Consider the following 19835-nt stretch of genomic DNA (forward strand, 5'->3'; position numbering starts at 1 on the left):
TCTCTCACATCATTTGAAAGTTAGGTATTACATAGCATTCTCTGCTCTCTGCTTCTACATACTAGCAATCATGTATTGTTTCTAATTATTTCGGGCTAAAGACACAGAGATGGAAAAGATTGGGAGGTGACTTTGATCATTTTGGGTGGGTATCAGTCTTTCTAAAACAGGTTTAACTCATTGTGTTGTTTCATTTCCTTAAAGGTTTCTTAAGTCACACAGCAGTGCAGGATAAGAAATTTATCTTCAACGTCCAAATTTAATTCAAAATTATTTATAAATAATACATAAAAATCTGTAGTTTCTATTTAGCAGGGGAACAGTCAGAACTCCTAGTCATGCATTCTACCTGTCATTTTTCTGCCATCGATTCAATTAAACAGTATCTACTATATTCATGGCACCAGGAATGAAAAGATTAGAAAGGCACAGTTTCTGACCTAAAGACACATAACATAGGGCAGACACAAAGCATGGAATAAATATTCACTGGGTCTGTAACAGTATGAGTCAAACGTTGAATTAATAATGTGTTTTGAGAGCATTCATAAAGGAGTTATTATTTCTAAGTTTGGGGCAGTGATAAAACTTATTGTTAGTCCATGAAGTAGGGGAAACAAATGATATTTGAAAGGTAGTGGAACGAGGCCAATGCTCCAATTGTATTTATCCAGCCTGAACACTTTAATAACTTATTTACTTTTACATGAGACTAAATTTCTACAATGATTTTTGACATTGAAGTATATTTTATATTTTACTTATTTTCTCTTTTATTCCTATCAAATCTATCCTGCATGTTATACCCTAGCCTATTCATATATTTAATAAATATATGCATTCAGAAAAATACTTTAACATTCTAAGAATTTTTATTTCTCATCTATAGAATGAAAATAGATATGTCTTTATCAGTTTGTTTTGAAGATTAAATAAAATAATAAATTTAACAGCTTAGCCTAGTGTCTGGCACATAAAAATCCCAGTAAAGTTTAGCAATTTTATCAAAATACAATAATGTGATGAAAGAATTTCAGCAAAAATAAATGCCACTAGCATGTATTGAATGTAACGGAGGAAATCAATATAGTTGTTTATTTCAAGTGTTATTTTAAAAGACAAGTAGCATAAGAAATTTAAAAATACATATGTTCTTTTCAAAATCAGCATTTTTGTCTTTTTTCAGTTCTCTAGGAAAACCAAAATGTATTGTAAACTTATTTGATTGAATAAAATGTTGCTTTAGTATCTTATTTGCAGTATCATGATCTGTTATTAAAATAAAAGCACTAGCTTAATTTACTGTAAGTATATAATCTATATAATTTATAGAATTCCTAAATGTCAACTTATTATTTTCTTGAAAATATTTAACATAAATAAATGAAGTATTTTCTCAACATTAGACAACACAAAATTATGATTTTTGATGAACTTAAAATGTCTAATGATTTTTATAAAAACAAAAACTTTGCCAAACTATATATCTCTAGATGGCAGACATCCTTTTCTCTTTATCTTTACAAGAAATTCAAGAACATAACAGTATTGTTTTATTTTGAAAAGTTCTAAACTTAAAATTAATATCAAAATAATAGAAAGCATCTGGGTGATTAGGTCTTAACATATTTACTGATCTTTATAAATCCTTTACTATTACTTCACGTGAACTTTTAATGACATATTTTTAAACTAGCCCATCTCTATAATTTGTGAAAAAGTATTTAATTCCCAAGTGGTAAGCTTCCAAAAGTACTACCACTTCATGTTTTAAAATGTGATTTTTATGTAAATTATATTCTGAAAGCATATTCTGAAATAAGTGCTCCTAAGAGAGTAGTAAACCAGACAACCAATAGTTTAGTTCATAACCACTAGACACTAGGAGCAAGTCCAGATGGGTACTGTACCTTGTGTCGCAATCTTATTAGAGGCTGATAAGATTTAAGGCCATATCCTGCTTCTTTGGTTGGCCTTCCTTCTGACTCCAGAAAAATGAATCCAAGAATCAAAACAGCTGACCAGCACTTAAACATCCTTATTGCTTTTCACCTGTGAAAATTAACATTGCAAATAATCAGAAAATACATTCTATATTGAATAAATGTTCAAGAAATATTCAACAGCAAATAGAAATCTTAATAGATCTAATCAAAACCTGGCAGCAGTCGCCAACTGAATCCATAATAGGTAAGCATCTCTGAATAAAGATTATTATCTTCTTGATCATAACAAATATTGTTTGTTTTACTCATACAGCTTTACACAACATTGAATAAGTAGAAATTTAGGGGCCAATAAAAATGTACTGAGGAACAATTAATAAACACATGTTGAAAGAAAAATTTTTAAAAAGAGAGTAAACATTAAACAATGATAAATTTTCTAAGCATCCATACAGAATACAATTATCAACATATTTTTAAATCTCAAACTCTTCTTGGAGTGTATTTGATGAATAATGCTTAATAAAACTATAGCTATTATAATTTACTGGTAAATATTGGTGAGAGGTTGATAAGATAGTCTTCTATGGTAAGTACTTAATAAACTGAGGTACAACAGAAATTATACAGATAGGTTATATTGAGTTATGAACGCATTTTACCAGTAGCACCTAAGAGGACGTTTCCTAGAAAATTGCTTTTTAAGTGCTTTAAACTAAAAGTTCTATGGCTCTTTCCACAGCTCTATATTCTTGGCTATAGCAGAGAAATTGTAAAATTGCATAAATTTATCACCATATAAACTCTCTAAGCCCTCTTCCAAACAAACATCTATGCTTTGACCTCAACTATATTCCGCTCTACCACTTTCACATCTTTGTCACTATTGTGACCATAGGAGGAGCTTTTTCTCTTCCTGTCTAATCCAATCTGGTCATCTGGCTTGAGAAATTTAGCCAACTGATTAACCCTGCTATTTAGTGTATTTAAACTCTGTCTCTAAATGATTTTCTTCCATCTTTAAATGTGTTGAAATCATCCATGTTTTAAGATAATTTCTCTTCTCCTCTCCTTCCGAATTTTTGGAAGGAATTGTATATCTCGTTCTATCCATTTTCTGACCAATCATGATTCTATCCTCATCACTCTATCAAAATAACATTTCTTTTTTTCAAAAAATGGTCACTGTACTTGATGTCTATGACATCCATCTCTTCTGTGTCTACAGAGTTTGTAAAATCGTCTTCTCAGTCCTCTTGCAAGTCATCCTACTCCTTTATTTTGCCATTAAATATTACTTAATCCCATTAGCCATGTATGCTACTCCATTCACTCAGCCAGACATTCAACATAGTCTATGGTTTTAATTATATGTAGTGCTTCTCATTCAATCTCCAGATTGGTATGATTAGCCTGCTTAACAGCTCTGCCTTCATGTTTCAAAAGTAACCCCTCATAGTATACACATCCCTACATAAAGCCATGCTTTTGCAGACTTTCATTCATCCCTTTACTCAAGCCAGAAACAAAGGAGACATTTTTTGACATCTTAGTCTCCCTTACTCTCCATATTAAACCCATCTCTAAGTTCTATTAGTTCTACCTTCATATATATATATATATATATATATATATATATATATATATCTCTCAAACATCAGTTCCTTTCCAAATGTACAGCCACAACCCTAGTTCAAGTTGTAAGTACCACTTCTCCCTTCAAATGCTCCAATCCCATCCTTCCTCACCTTCCACACTTATGTACCTTCAATCCCTTCTCCACACAACAGCCTGATCAATCATGTTGCATCTAAACATCATGATGTTATTGCCTTTGCTAGTAACTTTGGGATATATACATTTATCCTTAAGATAAAAAACAAAACCACTGGTTCTTACAAGTTCCTACAGCATCTAGGCTCTGCATGTCTTACTCTTCTTTAAATAACTGTTCTCCAGCCTGACTAATTTCGTGCAGTTATTTGAACTTGTTTTGTCCATTCCTACTATGAGGCTTTTGTGTACTATTTTCTCCAATTGAAATACAATTATTTTCCCATTTATCACCCAAAGACCATCACACATCAAAAATGTCCCTTAGAATCCTTCCCCATAATACGAAGCCTGAGTTACATTTCTTAGTTACTCTGCTCATAGATCAGTATTCTTTCATTTCAGAGCATCTCTTTGTAATTATACAACATTAATATGATTACTTTAAAATGTACTCACAAGACTATATATCTGTCTCCTTCAAACTTCGTGGTTGCTGGAATCTGTTTTGTTTTGTTTTGTTTCCCCACCATTATATCATCTGGACCTACCAAATTGCCTTTCACCTACTGGACATACAGTGAATGAATGCATAAATGAATGTCATCTTGCATGCAAGGGAAACAAGAAAGAGCGTGTTTTCCTGCATTCTGACAATTCTGAATGCAATTCCCATTTCCACTACTGTTACAAAACATCTGAAAACTAACCTGAGAAAACTAAATATTTTCATTTTCAATCCTTCCTTCTGCTGTCATTTTGACATATAGTCTAATTCTTCTTCCAGAGGTAAATATTTGTTTATAAGACAACTGGATGGAATATTTCAAATTCAAGATAGAGACCGAGAATAAAGCGAACAGTTCAGGTGAAGGCTTATTTTTTCAGAGCTCTGAATACTATGTTCCTTCTGTTGTGAAGCAGGAGAAGGAGGAAAGAGGCATGGCAACAATCCTGTATCATTATGATTCTGGGTGAAGGTGAGGTCATAAATTTCCTAAAAGTGCTCACTTAAGGTCCCACACGGAAAAGAGTTCATCTACTATAAAATACAGAACAAATGAACAGTTAATTAGGTGAATAAAAATCTCATAAATTTTGGGTGACTGAACTTCTACACATTGATAATTAGATCAACAATCTGCTGAAATATATTTTCTGCCAAAAGGTAACAGGATAGGAATATCTACTTTAAGAAATTTCATTAGTTGAGAAAAATAAGTCAGTGTGTAAATCTTTGGTGTAGTATTGATATATGCAACCTATTTATACTATTTTAATCTACTTTTCTGATACTCTTAACTGTGACTCATTTTTTCTTCAGTGGTAGTCTTATGATTTTCAAGTCTAAAATTTCTTTAAAATACCAAGTTATACAAAAATAAGAATGTTTTATCTTATCAAAAGCTGTCATACATCTGAAGTGGTTTACTTGGTATTATGGATAAAGTAAAGAAGATTTAATATTAAAAGTCAGATAACATTTTTTTAGGAGATCTCTGATTTCTATTGCAGATAGACATTTGAGCTCAGCAGTGGAGAGTTAGACAAAGACTAGTTTCCGTGTTTATCTTCTGTGAATGGTACCTCATAAGATTTTCTCCATTGAAATATCACTAAGGAAAATACTTGAATTCAATTATATAGTAATCAAATGGCAACCTAAACATAAAGAAAGAAGGCTCTTCTCAAAGGATACTCAGAAAACAATTATTAGCTTCTTACTTCTAGAATCCAAAAGCGTTATTACTGCATTTTTAAAAGTTCACCTGTCCACAGAAGCTGTTCTGGAAATTTTAAATCAGCAATAATTGATCCCCTGATATACTGACTCATGAGCTCACTTTCTCGGTATAGTAACCTCTGACAACCTGTTAGGTTTTCATAATTAATTGGCAGTTTGTTGACAGCCCGGTAAGAACACTGAAAAGCATGTGACAAAAACAAACCAGCTGGAGCAGATGGTGTGATAATGATCCTATGACATTTCCTTCTAACCTCAACGTTTATATGGAAGCATCAGAAAACAACCTATTAACTTAGAGAAAACAAAATGCATGTTACCTAAAAGGTATCTGCCTAATATAGATAACAAAGTTGGACTTAAAAATGGTAACGGGGAAAGCTTGTTTTGGGAGGGGATTCAAGATGGCGGAAGAGTGAGACGCGGAGATCACCTTCCTCCCCACAGATACACCAGAAATACATCTACACGTGGAACAACTCCTACAGAACAACTACTGAATGCTGGCAGAAGACCTCAGACCTCCCAAAAGGCAAGAAACTCCCCACGTACCTGGGTAGGGCAAAAGAAAAAACAGAGACAAAAGGATAGGGACGGGGCCTGCACCAGTGGGAGGGAGCCGTGAAGGAGGAATGGTTTCCACACACTAGGAGCCCCTTCAATGGTGGAGACGGGGGAGGGAGGGGGGAAGCTTCGGAGCCGCGGAAGAGAGCACAACAACGGGTGCGGAGGACAAAGCACAGAGATTCCCACACAGAGGATCGGGGCCGACCGGCACTCACCAGCCTGAGAGGCTTGTCTGCTCACCCGCCGGGGCGGGCGGGGCTGGGAGCTGAGGCTCGGGCTTCGGTCGGAGCGCAGGGAGAGGACTGGGGTTGGCGGCGTGAACACAGCCTGCAGGGGTTTAGTGCGCCACGGCTAGCCGGGAGGGAGTCCGGGGAAAAGTCTGGACCTGCCGAAGAGGCAAGACTTTTTTTGCCTCTTTGTTTCCTGGTGCGCGAGGAGAGGGGATTCAGAGCGCTGCTTAAAAGAGCTCCAGAGACAGGCGCGAGCCGCGGCTAAAAGCGCGGACCCCAGAGACGGGCTTGAGACGCTGCTGCTGCTGCTGCTGCCGCCGCCGCTGCCACCACCAAGAAGCCTGTGTGCGAGCACACGTCACTGTCCACACCCCCCTTCCGGGGAGCCTGTGCAGCCCGCCACTGCCACGGCCCGTGATCCAAGCACAACTGCCCCGGGAGAACGCACGGCGCGCCTCAGGCTGCGGCAACGTCACGCCGCCTCTGATGCTGCAGCTTGCCCCGCCTCCGTGCCTCTCACTCCGCCCCCCCCCCACCCGGCCTGAGTGAGCCGAGCCGGAGAAGCAGCGGCTCCTTTAACCCTGTCCTGTCTGAGCGAAGAACAGACGCCCTCCGGAGACCTACCACAGAGGCGGGTCCAAATCCAAAGCTGAACCCCGGGAGCTTTATGAACAAAGAAGAGAAAGGGAAATCTCTCCCAGAAGACTCAGGAGCAGCAGATTAAATCTCCACAATCAAAGTGATGTACCGTGCATCTATGGAATACCTGAATAGACAATGAATCATCCCAAATTGAGGAGGTGGACTTTGGGAGCAAAGATATATATTTTTTGTCCCCTTGTTCTCTTTTTGTGAGTGTGTATGTATATGCTTCTGTGTGTAATTTTGTATAGCTTTGCTTTCACCATTTGTCCTAGGGTTCTGTCTGTCCTTTTTTTTTTTTCAATTACTTAAAATTTTTTTTTCTTAATAACTATTTTTTTATTTTAATAACTATTTTATTTTACTTTATTTTATTTTATCTTCTTCTTTCTTTCTTTCTTTTTTTCTCCCTTTTATTCTGAGCTGTGTGGAGGATGGGCTCTTGGTGCTCCAACCAGGCGTCAGGGCTGTGCCTCCGAGGTGGGAGAGCCAAGTTCAGGACACTGGTCCACAAGAGACCTCTCAGCTCCACGTAATATCAAACGGCGAAAATCTCCCAGAGATCTCCATCTCAACGCCAAGACCCAGCTTCACTCAACGACCAGCAAGCTACAGTACTGGACACCCTATGCCAAACAACTCGCAAGACAAGAACACAACCCCACCCATTAGCAGAGAGGTTGCCTAAAATCATAATAAGGCCACCGACACCCCAAAACACACCACCAGACGTGGACCTGCCCACCAGAAAAACAAGATCCAGCCTCATCCACCAGAACACAGGCACTAGTTCCCTCCACCAGGAAGCCTACACAAACCATTGAACCAACTTTAGCCACTGGGGACAGACCAAAAACAACCGGAACTACAAACCTGCAGCCTGCGAAAAGGAGACCCCAAACACAGTAAGTTAAGCAAAATGAGAAGACAGAGAAACACACAGCAGATGAAGGAGCAAGGCAAAAACCCACCAGACCTAACAAATGAAGAGGAAATAGGCAGTCTACCTGAAAAAGAATTCAGAATAATGACAGTAAAGATGATCCAAAATCTTGGAAATAGAATGGAGAAAATACAAGAAACGTTTAACAAGGACCTAGAAGAACTACAGAGCAAACAAACAGAAATGAACAACACAATAAATGAAATTAAAAATTCTCTAGAAGGGATCAATAGCAGAATAACTGAGGCAGAAGAACGGATAAGTGACCTGGAAGATAAAATGGTGGAAATAAATACTGCAGAGCAGAATAAAGAAAAAAGAATGAAAAGAATTGAGGACAGTCTCAGAGACCTCTGGGACAACATTAAATGCACCAACATTCGAATTGTAGGGGTCGCAGAAGAAGAAGAGAAAAAGCAAGGGACTGAGAAAATATTTGAAGAGATTATAGTTGAAAACTTCCCTAATATGGGAAAGGAAATAGTTAATCAAGTCCAGGAAGCACAAAAAGTCCCATACAGGATAAATCCAAGGAGAAACATGCCAAGACACATATTAATCAAACTATCAAAAATTAAATACAAAGAAGAAATATTAAAAGCAGCAAGGGAAAAACAAGTAACACATAAGGGAATCCCCATAAGGTTAACAGCTGATCTTTCAGCAGAAACTCTGCAAGCCAGAAGGGAGTGGCAGGACATATTTAAAGTGATGAAGGAGAAGAACCTACAACCAAGATTACTCTACCCAGCAAGGGTCTCATTCATATTTGACAGAGAAACTGAAAGCTTTACAGACAAGCAAAAGCTAGGAGAATTCAGCACCACCAAACCAGCTTTACAACAAATGTTAAAGGAAATTCTCTAGCCAGGAAACACAAGAAAAGGAAAAGACCTACATAATAAACCGAAAACAATTAAGAAAATGGTAATAGGAACATACAAACCGATAATTACCTTAAATGTAAATGGATTAAATGCTCCAACCAAAAGACATTCACTGGCTGAATGGATACAAAAGCAAGACCCACATATATGCTGTCTACAAGAGACCCACTTCAGACCTAGGGACACATACAGACTGAAAGTGAGGGGATGGAAAAAGATATTCCATACAAATGGAAATCAAAAGAAAGCTGGAGTAGCAATTCTCATATCAGACAAAATAGACTTTAAAACAAAGACTACTACAAGAGACAAGGATACTACATAATGATCAAGGGATCAATCCAAGAAGAAGATATAACAATTGTAAATATTTATGCATCCAACATAGGAGCACCTCAATACGTAAGGCGAATACTAACAGCCATAAACGGGGAAATCGACAGTATCACAATCATAGTAGGGGATTTTAACACCCCACTTTCACCAATGGACAGATCATCCAAAATGAAAATAAATAAGGAAACACGAGCTTTAAATGATACATTAAACAAGATGGACTTAATTGATATTTATAGGACATTCCATCCAAAAACAAGAGAATACACATTCTTCTCAAGTGCTCATGGAATATTCTCCAGGATAGATCATATCTTGGGTCACAAATCAAGCCTTGGTAAATTTAAGAAAATTGAAATTGTATCAAGTATCTTTTCTGACCACAACGCCATGAGACTAGATATCAATTACAGGAAAAAAATCTGTAAGAAATACCAACACATGGAGGCTAAACAACACACTACTTAATAACCAAAAGATCACTGAAGTAATCAAAGAGGAAATCAAAAAATACCTAGAAACAAATGACAATGAAAACACAGTGACCCAAAACCTATGGGATACAGCAAAAGCAGTCCTAAGAGGGAAGTTTATAACTGTACAAGCCTACCTTAGGAAACAAGAAACATCTCAAATAAACAACCTAACCTTACACCTAAAGCAATTAGAGAAACAAGAACAAAAAAACCCCAAAGTTAGCAGAAGGAAAGAAATCATAAAGAACAGATCAGAAATAAATGAAAAAGAAATGAAGGAAACAATAGCAAAGATCAATAAAACTAAAAGCTGGTTCTTTGAGAAGATAAACGAAATTGATAAACCATTAGCCACACTTATCAAGGAAAAAAGGGAGAAGACTCAAATCAATAGAATTAGAAATGAAAAACAAGTAACAACTGACACTGCCGAAATACAAAGGATCATGAGAGATTACTACAAACAACTATATGCCAATAAAATGGACAATCTGGAAGAAACGGACAAATTCTTAGAAATGCACAGCCTTCCGAGACTGAACCAGGAAGAAATAGAAAATATGAACAGACCAATCACAAGCTCTGAAATTGAAACTCTGATTAAAAATCTTCCAACAATCAAAAGCCCGACCAGATGGCTTCACAGGCGAATTCTATCAAACATTAAGAGAAGAGCTAACACCTATCCTTCTCAAACTCTTCCAAAATATAGCAGAGGGAGAAACACTCCCAAACTCATTCTGCGAGGCCACCATCACTCTGACACCAAAACCAGACAAAGATGTCACAAGGAAAGAAAACTACAGGTCAATATCACTGATGAACATGATGCGAAAGTCCTCAACAAAATACTAACAAACAGAATCCAACAGCACATTAAAAGGATCATACATTATGATCAAGTGGGGTTTATCCCAGGAATGCAAGGATTCTTCAATATACGCAAATCAAACAACATGATACACCATATTAACAAATTAAAGGAGAAAAACCATATGATCATCTCAATAGATGCAGAGAAAGCTTTCAACAAAATTCAACACCGATTTATGAAAAAAACCCTGCAGAAAGTAGGCATAGAGGGAACTTTCCTCAACATAATAAAGGCCATATATGACAAACCCACAGCCAACATCATCCTCAATGGTGAAAAACTGAAACCATTTCCACTAAGATCAGGAACAAGACAAGGTTGCCCACTCGCACCACTATTATTCCACATAGTTTTGGAAGTTTTAGCGACAGCAATCAGAGAAGAAAAAGAAATAAAAGGAATCCAAATTAGACAAGAAGAAGTAAAGCTGTCACTGTTTGAGGATGACATGATACTAGACATACAGAATCCTAAAGATGCTACCAGAAAACTACTACAGCTAATCAATGAATTTGGTAAAGTAGCAGGATACAAAATTAATGCACAGAAACCTCTAGCATTCCTACACACTAATGATGAAAAATCTGAAATTGAAATTAAGAAAACACTCCCATTTACCATTGCAACAAAAAGAATAAAATATCTAGGAATAAACCTACCTAAGGAGACAAAAGACCTGTATGCAGAAAATTATAAGACACTGATGAAAGAAATTTAAGATGATACAAATAGATGGAGAGATATACCATGTTCTTGGATTGGAAGAATCAACATTGTGAAAGTGACTCTACTACCCAAAGCAATCTACAGATTCAATGCAACCCCTATCAAACTAACACTGGCATTTTTCACAGAACTAGAACATAAAATTTCACAGTTTGTATGGAAACACAAAAGACCCTGAATAGCCAAAGCAATCTTGAGAACGAAAAATGGAGCTGGAGGAATCAGGCTCCCTGACTTCAGGCTATACTACAAAGCTACAGTAATCAAGACAATATGTTACTGGCACAAAAACAGAAATATATATCCAAGGAAAAGGCTAGAAAGCCCAGAGATAAACCCACACACATATGGTCACCTTATCTTTGATAAAGGACGCAAGAATATACAGTGGAGAAAAGACAGCCTCTTCAATAAGTGGTGCTGGGAAAACTGGACAGCTACATGTAAAAGAATGAAATTAGAACTCTCCATAACACCATACACAAAAATAAACTCAAAATGGATTAAAGACCTAAATATAAGGCCAGACACCATCAAACTCTTAGAGGAAAACATAAGCAGAACACTCTGTGACATAAATCACAGCAAGATCCTTTTTGACCCACCTCGTAGAGAAATGGAAATAAAAACAAAAATAAATAAATGGGACCTAATGAAACTTAATAGCTTTTGCACAGCAAAAGAAACCATAAACAAGACGAAAAGGGAACTCTCAGAATGGAGAAAATATTTGCAAATGAAGCAACTGACAAAGGATTAATCTGCAAAACATACAAGCAATTCATGCAGCTCAATATCAAAAAACCAAATAACCCAATCCAAAAATGGGCAGAAGACCTAAATAGACATTTCTCCAAAGAAGATATACAGATTGCCAACAAACACATGAAAGAATGCTCAACATCATTAATCATTAGAGAAATGCAAATCAAAACTACAATGAGATATCATCTCATACCCGTCAGAATGGCCACCATCAAAATATCTACAAACAATAAATGCTGGAGAGGGTGTGGAGAAAAGGGAATTCTTTTGCACTGTTGGTGGGAATGTAAATTGATACAGCCACTATGGAGAACAGTATGGGGGTTCCTTAAAAAACTAAAAATAGAACTACCATACGGCCCAGCAATCCCACTGCTGGGCATATACCCTGAGAAAACCATAATTCAAAAAGAGTCATGTACCACAATGTTCATTGCAGCACTGTTTACAATAGCCAGGACATGGCAGCAACCTAAGTGTCCATCAACAGATTAATGGATAAAGATGTGGCACATATATACAATGGAATATTAGCCATAAAAAGGAACGAAACTGAGTTATCTGTAGTGAGGTGGATGGACCTAGAGACTGTCATACAGAGTGAAGTAAGTCAGAAAGAGAAAAACAAATACCGTATGCTGACACATATATATGGAATAAAAAAAAAAAAAAAAAGGTCAGAAGAGCCGAGGGGCAAGACGGAAATAAAGATGCAGACCTACTGGAGAATGGACTTGAGGATACGGGGGGGGGAAGGGTAAGATGGAACAAAGTGAGAGAGTGGCATGGATACATATACACTACCAAACGTAAAATAGATAGCTAGTGGGAAGCAGCCACATAGCACAGGGAGATCAGCTCGGTGCTTTGTGACCACCTAGATGGGTGGGAGGGAGGGAGATGCAAGAGGGAAGAAATATGGGGACATATGTATATGTATAACTGATTCACTTTTTAATTATAAAGCAGAAACTGACACACCATTGTAAAGCAATTATACCCTAGTAAAGGTGTTTAAAAAATAAATTAATAAATACAATAAAAAAAGTGGTAATGGGGATGGACAGAGGTTTTTTCTCTTTTTCAAAAAATTAGTATTTTTCTCTGAATCAAACTATCTTTTTTTCACCATATGAAATAACTGCTTTTGGCAGCAGGATTTAGAGTACTTACATTATTCAGTAGATTCAAATTTGAGGGATTTTGATTTGTTTCTGCATTCTCTGTAATCTAATGTCTAATCGTTTGGGGAAAAATAATAAGAGTGTTAAAGTATTGCCTTAGGAACAAAATGCAGAATTTGATATGGGGAAGGCAAATTTGGTATCATGCCTATGAATGAAACGAATGTTAAGGTAAAGCAAATCCCCAACATTAACAAATGTTTTAAAGGAGTCAATTATCCTAAGAGTTTCACCTGGAGTATCCCCACTGCATCTTACTCCACCCTAGAAAACTACCATAGGTCTTTCAAGAAATAGCCCCAGTCACCTCCTTTGTGAAAACTTCCCTGCCAATCTCACATGAACTTGACTGCTCTCTGCTGCAATTTTAATGTATCTCCCTTAGAAGACATTTTACCTTGCACTGTGGTTATCAGTTTAAGAAAGGCTATCATCCTCATATAGATTTAGAAGGAAGCACACTGAACTGGTTCTGTCACAATTTAACACATTCCTTAACTTCCACAGACCTCTCTTTGCTCTGTTCTGGGTGAGGGAGGTGCCTACACGATCACTAGTGCCTTTTTTCCTTTCTGGTATCCTGCAATTCAATGAGATGCAGAAACGGACTTCCAGACTACCTTGTGTCATGCTGTAAAACCTAAGCGAAACCAATGGCCTTACTTGGACCCCATATGTAAAAAGAAATTTATGAGCTTATAAAGTCTAGCACCTGTACCAGATTATTCCTACTGAGTAGATGTATTGATCAGAAGATACAGGGAAGAGCAGGTTTGCAAGAGAAAATTATGATTTTGTGTGTGTGTGATGCCTTTTGTAGTCCTATTGGAGGTGTTAAATAGGCACTGGGATATTGAACCTGGAGCTTGGCAAAGAGGTATAGGCTGGGCATACCTGTTTGGGGTTGTGAAAATTTATATGTCTTTTACTCTAGGTAGGAAATGGGAAGAAGTTAGAGAGGAGAAAAGGTCCAAAGACTAAGCCCTCAGGCAAGTTTAGTTGAAACAGAAGATTAAGTGCTGCTAGAAGGTGGAGGAAATGAAAAGAGTAAACTGGCAATTTTAGAAAAATGATAGATGGGCATTTTCATTGGAATGGAAGGACTAGAACCCACAGCTCTTATTATCTGACAGCCTGTGTTTTCACCGGTTTTCTTCTGTGTACTCTGTATCCAACCAGAAGTTGTCTCATAAAGACAGGACTTTGTTAACCATTTGTGTGAATCAGCAGTACATGGCACACAGCATAAACTTAATAAATAATTTTGATTGATTAATAATTAATGGTGATAAGTAATTAATTTGAAATTATAACTATACATAAAATGATTCTTAATCTTCTTCATGTGGTCAAAAATAGTCATTAAAACTATGAAATTAATCTAGAAGTCAAATTGCATGTATCACAAAAAGCTTTTCTTTTCCCCCTGGATCAAAACCTTTGAGCTTGGCTTTCAATGGGAAGTTCCTCTGAAAAAGCCTCTCTTGTCAAAGACAGACAACCTTTTCATTCTTTGGCTCAAATGAAATTGGAGCGACCAGCCAGATTCTCCTACATTCCTCAGTCTTGTCTGTTGCAGCAACTGTTTTCATCTCTTGACCCACTTTACCATGACATCCACCACTGTGAACTCTGAGGTTGAGTTTTAATTTGAGATTTCTCTTAGAAGGAAATATTATCCAAAGAACCCAGTTTTTTGGTTTTTTTTTTTTTTTTTTGCGGTACGCGGGCCTCTCACTGTTGTGGCCTCTCCTGTTGCGGAGCACAGGCTCCAGACCCGCAGGCTCAGCGGCCATGGCTCACGGGGCCCAGCCGCTCCGCGGCACGTGGGATCTTCCTGGACCGGGGCACGAACCCATGTCCCCTACATCGGCAGGCGGACTCTCAACCACTGCGCCACCAGGGAAGCCCCTGATAGGTATTATTGCTCATATTGAATTAGTATATAAATAAAGGGAAACTTCTCAAGATAAAGTGTCCAAGAATGACTCTGATCAAATTTGACCCATGGTTCTGTTATATAATTCTACTTTTAAGACACACATAATGTTGCAGATATAACGGGGTAGCCTATACGAGAAGTAGCCATAGAGAGAAAAAAAACAAACTAATTATTCAGACTTCATACTACTGGAAGAGGGAATCCTTCACTTCCATTTGCTTTAGATCAATGTAAATGAAGACTTAAGATAAACAAATGCAGCTATAATGTGAGAGCAGTAGCAATGTGACTTCTGTGTCCAGACTGCATGGGTAAGGGTGGTTCAAATCTATATGGAAACACTAGCAAACATGGAACTTTATTCTTAATCCTATGGTTTATATTGTGAAAGTGTCTAAAACTTTTAAGTGTAATACTCTATGTTGAAAAATTCTAACATGGGCAATACACTTTCTTTAAACATCTGGGATAAGAATAGAATTATAAGTGTTAAATAATGAGAATTCTGACCATTAATTTAATTTCACTCTTTCAAGGAAGGTGGAACTTGTAATGACATCTGAGTCATTAATTCAGATGAACAAAAACTGTAGAGATTCTAATCAATTATACCTTTCAATAGCCAGCTTAATTTGAAGCTGAAAGAAGCTAAATATAGATAAAATATATTCTTTGCCATATTAGGACTGCAGTCTAAAATGTACAATAATTTAAGCTTGCACTAGGAGAAAATATTCACACTGAATTCCATTTAATTAAAGAACGTGTGTTACTCTGCTTTAAGCAAATGAAAGTCTCACATTATGAAAAGCATGCTAGGTGGTAAATATTGTTTTCCAAAACCATCTTTGCTTTACAAAACTATTTATACTCAGTTATATTAACTATACTGGTGCACTAAAAAGAAAACATTTTTTAAATAAGATATTCAAGTACAACACACAACAGATAACAGAACTGAAAAATATAGTAGAGACCTAGTGTAAACACTTCTTTTTATTTGTGATGAATATGAGAACCGATTAGAATAAGGTTTGTCTATGAGGAAAGTAGAAGTGGGTGGGAATACAGCTGTCCTGATTCCAGGTACACAGGTATTATTTTTTCTAATACTAAAACACACCCGGTAGAATCCATTCACTACGGAAGAAAAGGACACACAGGTATCAATGAGGTTTTGTTTAGAAACGGCATCTCTGTGAACCCCAGCATCCTTGTATTTGCTACTTGCTAGAGTTTCCAGAAGCCAGCTGGTAGGCCACCAGAGTCACCATCTCTAGAGAATCGTGTTGTTTGAATAGAATGTTTGGAAAACCTTTCTCCTGTTCCTTTGTTCTGCACAGTAATCTTCGCTGAACAATAATGTAGTTGTGGTTAAAGTTATACATAGATGGTTCAGCTGTCCTCATATAACTGCAATTACACAGTAGTTTCATATACACAACATATACCATATATATATATATATATATATATACAAACACAGACGCATATATATACATATATTGTGGTTTATGTAGTTATATAACTATGTGGATGTCCATAGGTATACATAGGTGGCTATATATAATACAGGATACATAGATTTATAAAGAATGAACTTTGCATCTAGCTGACTTAACCCAGGAAATGTTGTAAATTGTATAACATTACAGTAGGCTGGACTTCCAACTGTATATACCAGCACCTCAAATTTAGGCAGAAAAAAAAAAATACAACCTTCAATGACTCATTTTCAGTCTCCCAAAAGAAGTCCCTGGACTTTATAATACATTTATGATTCAGTAGTCAAAAAGTGTATTATGCGTAGCCTGAAGTTAAATTAATTCCCTATGTCCATTTTTATGATGACCTCGGTAGACAATACTTAAAAAAATAAACTTTATTCACTTCTTTGTGTTCAGCTTATTAAATCATGGACTGTCAGTTTCTTCTTCACAATGAATAATCTCAGTTACTTAGAGAAAATTTGGTCATAATATTCTGGATTAAATATCTTAGTATGTGCACATAATGGACCACCAGTATCACCTTGCTGAGAGCTGTGGTCCATAACATGGTGAAACATAACAGGTCAAAATCCTGTTCTAACATGGCCAAGGTGATGCAACCCAGCTCATCTGCTCTTAGCTTTTGTCCACTCTATGCCCACCCGTCTTATGTGTGACTAGTTCAAAAATAAGCCACTACAATGTCATTCCTCTATTTTTCATATAATTTATTACACTTTAAATTTCTGAATTTTAGTTCATTTTCCCAGAAGTCTGACATCAAACAGGCACTTTTTCTTCTGGTGGATGATAAACTAAAGGTATTTATTTCTACAAACCTTACAAAAGTCCTTTCAATACTGAGCAGCAGCATGCTATAGTGGAAATAACAGGAGGCTAAAAGTCGAAAGAGACGGATTCTATTTGTGTCTGTGTTTATAAACATTTTTTAACACTGCTTTAGAGTTCTCAACCCAGGGTGTCTCCCCACTAGTCCACTGAAACTGCCTCCAGAAGTGAGGTCTTTATTGACACTTTCACTTCTATCTCACAATATTGTCATGGTTTCATTTCACATTTCTATCCATCCTTCTGCAGTCTCTTTCCCCACTTTTCTTTATTCACCTGATCTACTCACCTGATTCATAAAATAAAAATTTAATCAGAATAATAAAGTTCACTTTCCCTTTGCCTTTTTATTTGCAATAATATATCCAAAATATTAAGGAACAGCATCTGTATGTCATGGACATATAAACTGAAAGTTATAAAAAATACTTTCATTCTTTTCAAAGCAAGTACCAGCTGGAAGGGATCATGCAACTTAAAACTAATCAACCAGGGCTTCCCAGGTGGCGCAGTGGTTGAGAGTCCGCCTGCCGATGCAGGGAACACGGGTTCGTGCCCCGGTCCGGGAAGATCCCACATGCCGCAGAGCGGCTGGGCCCGTGAGCCATGGCCGCTGAGCCTGCGCGTCCGGAGCCTGTGCTCCGCAACGGGAGAGGCCACACAGTGAGAGGCCCGCGTATCGCAAAAAAAAAAAAAAAAAAAAAAAAAAGTGTGTAAAACTAATCAACCACAATGATCTTGGTTTTTCTCTTTTTTCTCCGAAATACAATGGATGTAACTTATTACACATTGCAAAATATTACCTAAAGATTAGCAATCGCCTATATGTTTGGTGTGAAAGACCTATTCTCCTACTTTGTATCTAAGCAGTAATAAGTTTGACTGATATATGAAAAAATGATGCTTTAAAAGTTTAAAAATAATAATATATTATATGACCTTGAAGATATTGCCCTGGTTCAAGAGAAGAGAACATCATTATAGGCTCTGTCTTCTGAATTCATTGCCTTCTACCTTGATAGGCACTTAAAATGTAAATTAAGGAAGAATACAGCTCTTAGGATTGACTATGCCTAAAACCTCAAAGGTACTATGTTACAGATTTTATTTGCTATTAAAAGAAATCATTGCAATTTTTTCAATGTCAGACATTTTAAATTCAACCTATTCCATACCAAGCTTTCTAGCGGCCTATGTCCCTTAAATCTGGGACTACACTTAGTATACACGGAAAAAAATCCATCAGTTTAGCAATGAAGTGCTGCACAGGGAACAACTTAATTTCCTCTGTATTTAAAGCTAAAATGCCATGGGGAAAACTTGCCCATTCATTCAGGTCAGCTGAGATTCAGAGGTATCCCAGTTCATATTCAGGGAAGTATGGGGAGAGTCCAAGGATAGAGCCCTGAATCAGTTGTAGAATTCACTGGAACCCAGGGTATTTGCCAGGATGACCTCATGCCTCTCCAGAAGGAGAAATCTGAGCATTTTCTCAGAATCAAAACATCCATGTTTTCGTGAGAGATATGAAAAGCAGAGAGCAAACTGGGCATATAGACCAACTGCAGCTGAGTCAACTGAAGATGGGCACATTCCTAGTGATCTGAACACAAGCAGACAAGGGGAGTGGAAACTTTCCAAGAAACTCTTAACAGGAATTAACAAGAGCTGTAGTAGCTAGTTATGTGGTCAGTGTTGACCAGTGATCAAAACAAAAGTCATTAGCAAAAAAACAGCGAATGTCAAGTTGGTTTTCAGCAAGTGACATAAGAGAGCTTGCATTTTATTTTATACCAGCATTTTTCAAAATTCAAAAATAAACATCTGTAAAAGCTTGGATTTTTTTACATATGAACACATTATTTTTTAATATTCTTTTCACTATGTTTTATCATGTTTTTATCATGTTTTTAACCATATTGACTATGGTTCCGTGTGCTATACAGTAGGACCTTGTTGTTTATCCATTCTATATGTAATAGTTTGCATCTGCTGACCCCAAACTCCCAATCCATATCTCTCTCCTACCGCCCTTCGCTTTGGCAACCACGAGTCTGTTCTCTATGTCTGTGAGTAGCTTGAATTTTTTTAAAACACATTTTATCAGATTGGGAAAGAAAGAAGCCCGAAAAAAGATGAAAAACAAATTCAGTAATTTAATGCTTTATAATATAATAATAAAAAGTACTTTTTGGATATTTTGTCCAGGCACAAGTATACCATATGATTTCACATTTTTGATAACAATCTATCAACACAAAATCCACCAATTTAGATAGACCAGATATGTGAGTCCAGTCAATATATCCATAACAATTTACTAGATTATACAATCTAGAAGCAAATGCTTCTAGGAGAAAATAAAAGCAAGGCACAGGTACCAGTGTGCTCTCTGAGAATCTCACATTTGAAGTATTTTGGGATGAGTCCTTCTCATTAGATTTAAGAGCAAATACTACAT

The 19835-nt window shown here is 36.9% G+C and overlaps 1 protein-coding gene across 4 annotated transcripts in view; it reads right to left on the minus strand.

Annotated features, from left to right (window-relative positions):
* Window positions 1-19835, minus strand: part of FSTL5 (follistatin like 5) — a 680376-nt gene that overhangs the window by 623238 nt on the left and 37303 nt on the right. For all 4 annotated transcript variants that reach the window (XM_004266153.3, XM_004266154.3, XM_012531687.3 and 1 more), the window contains exon 2: window positions 1911-2052. In XM_004266153.3, coding sequence (XP_004266201.1) covers window positions 1911-2036 — 126 coding nt within the window. In that variant the 5' untranslated portion in view covers window positions 2037-2052. The remainder of the gene's footprint in view (window positions 1-1910; window positions 2053-19835) is intronic.

The sequence above is a fragment of the Orcinus orca genome, chromosome 4, assembly GCF_937001465.1.
Source record: "Orcinus orca chromosome 4, mOrcOrc1.1, whole genome shotgun sequence".
In the NCBI taxonomy this organism is placed as follows: Eukaryota; Metazoa; Chordata; class Mammalia; order Artiodactyla; family Delphinidae; genus Orcinus; species Orcinus orca.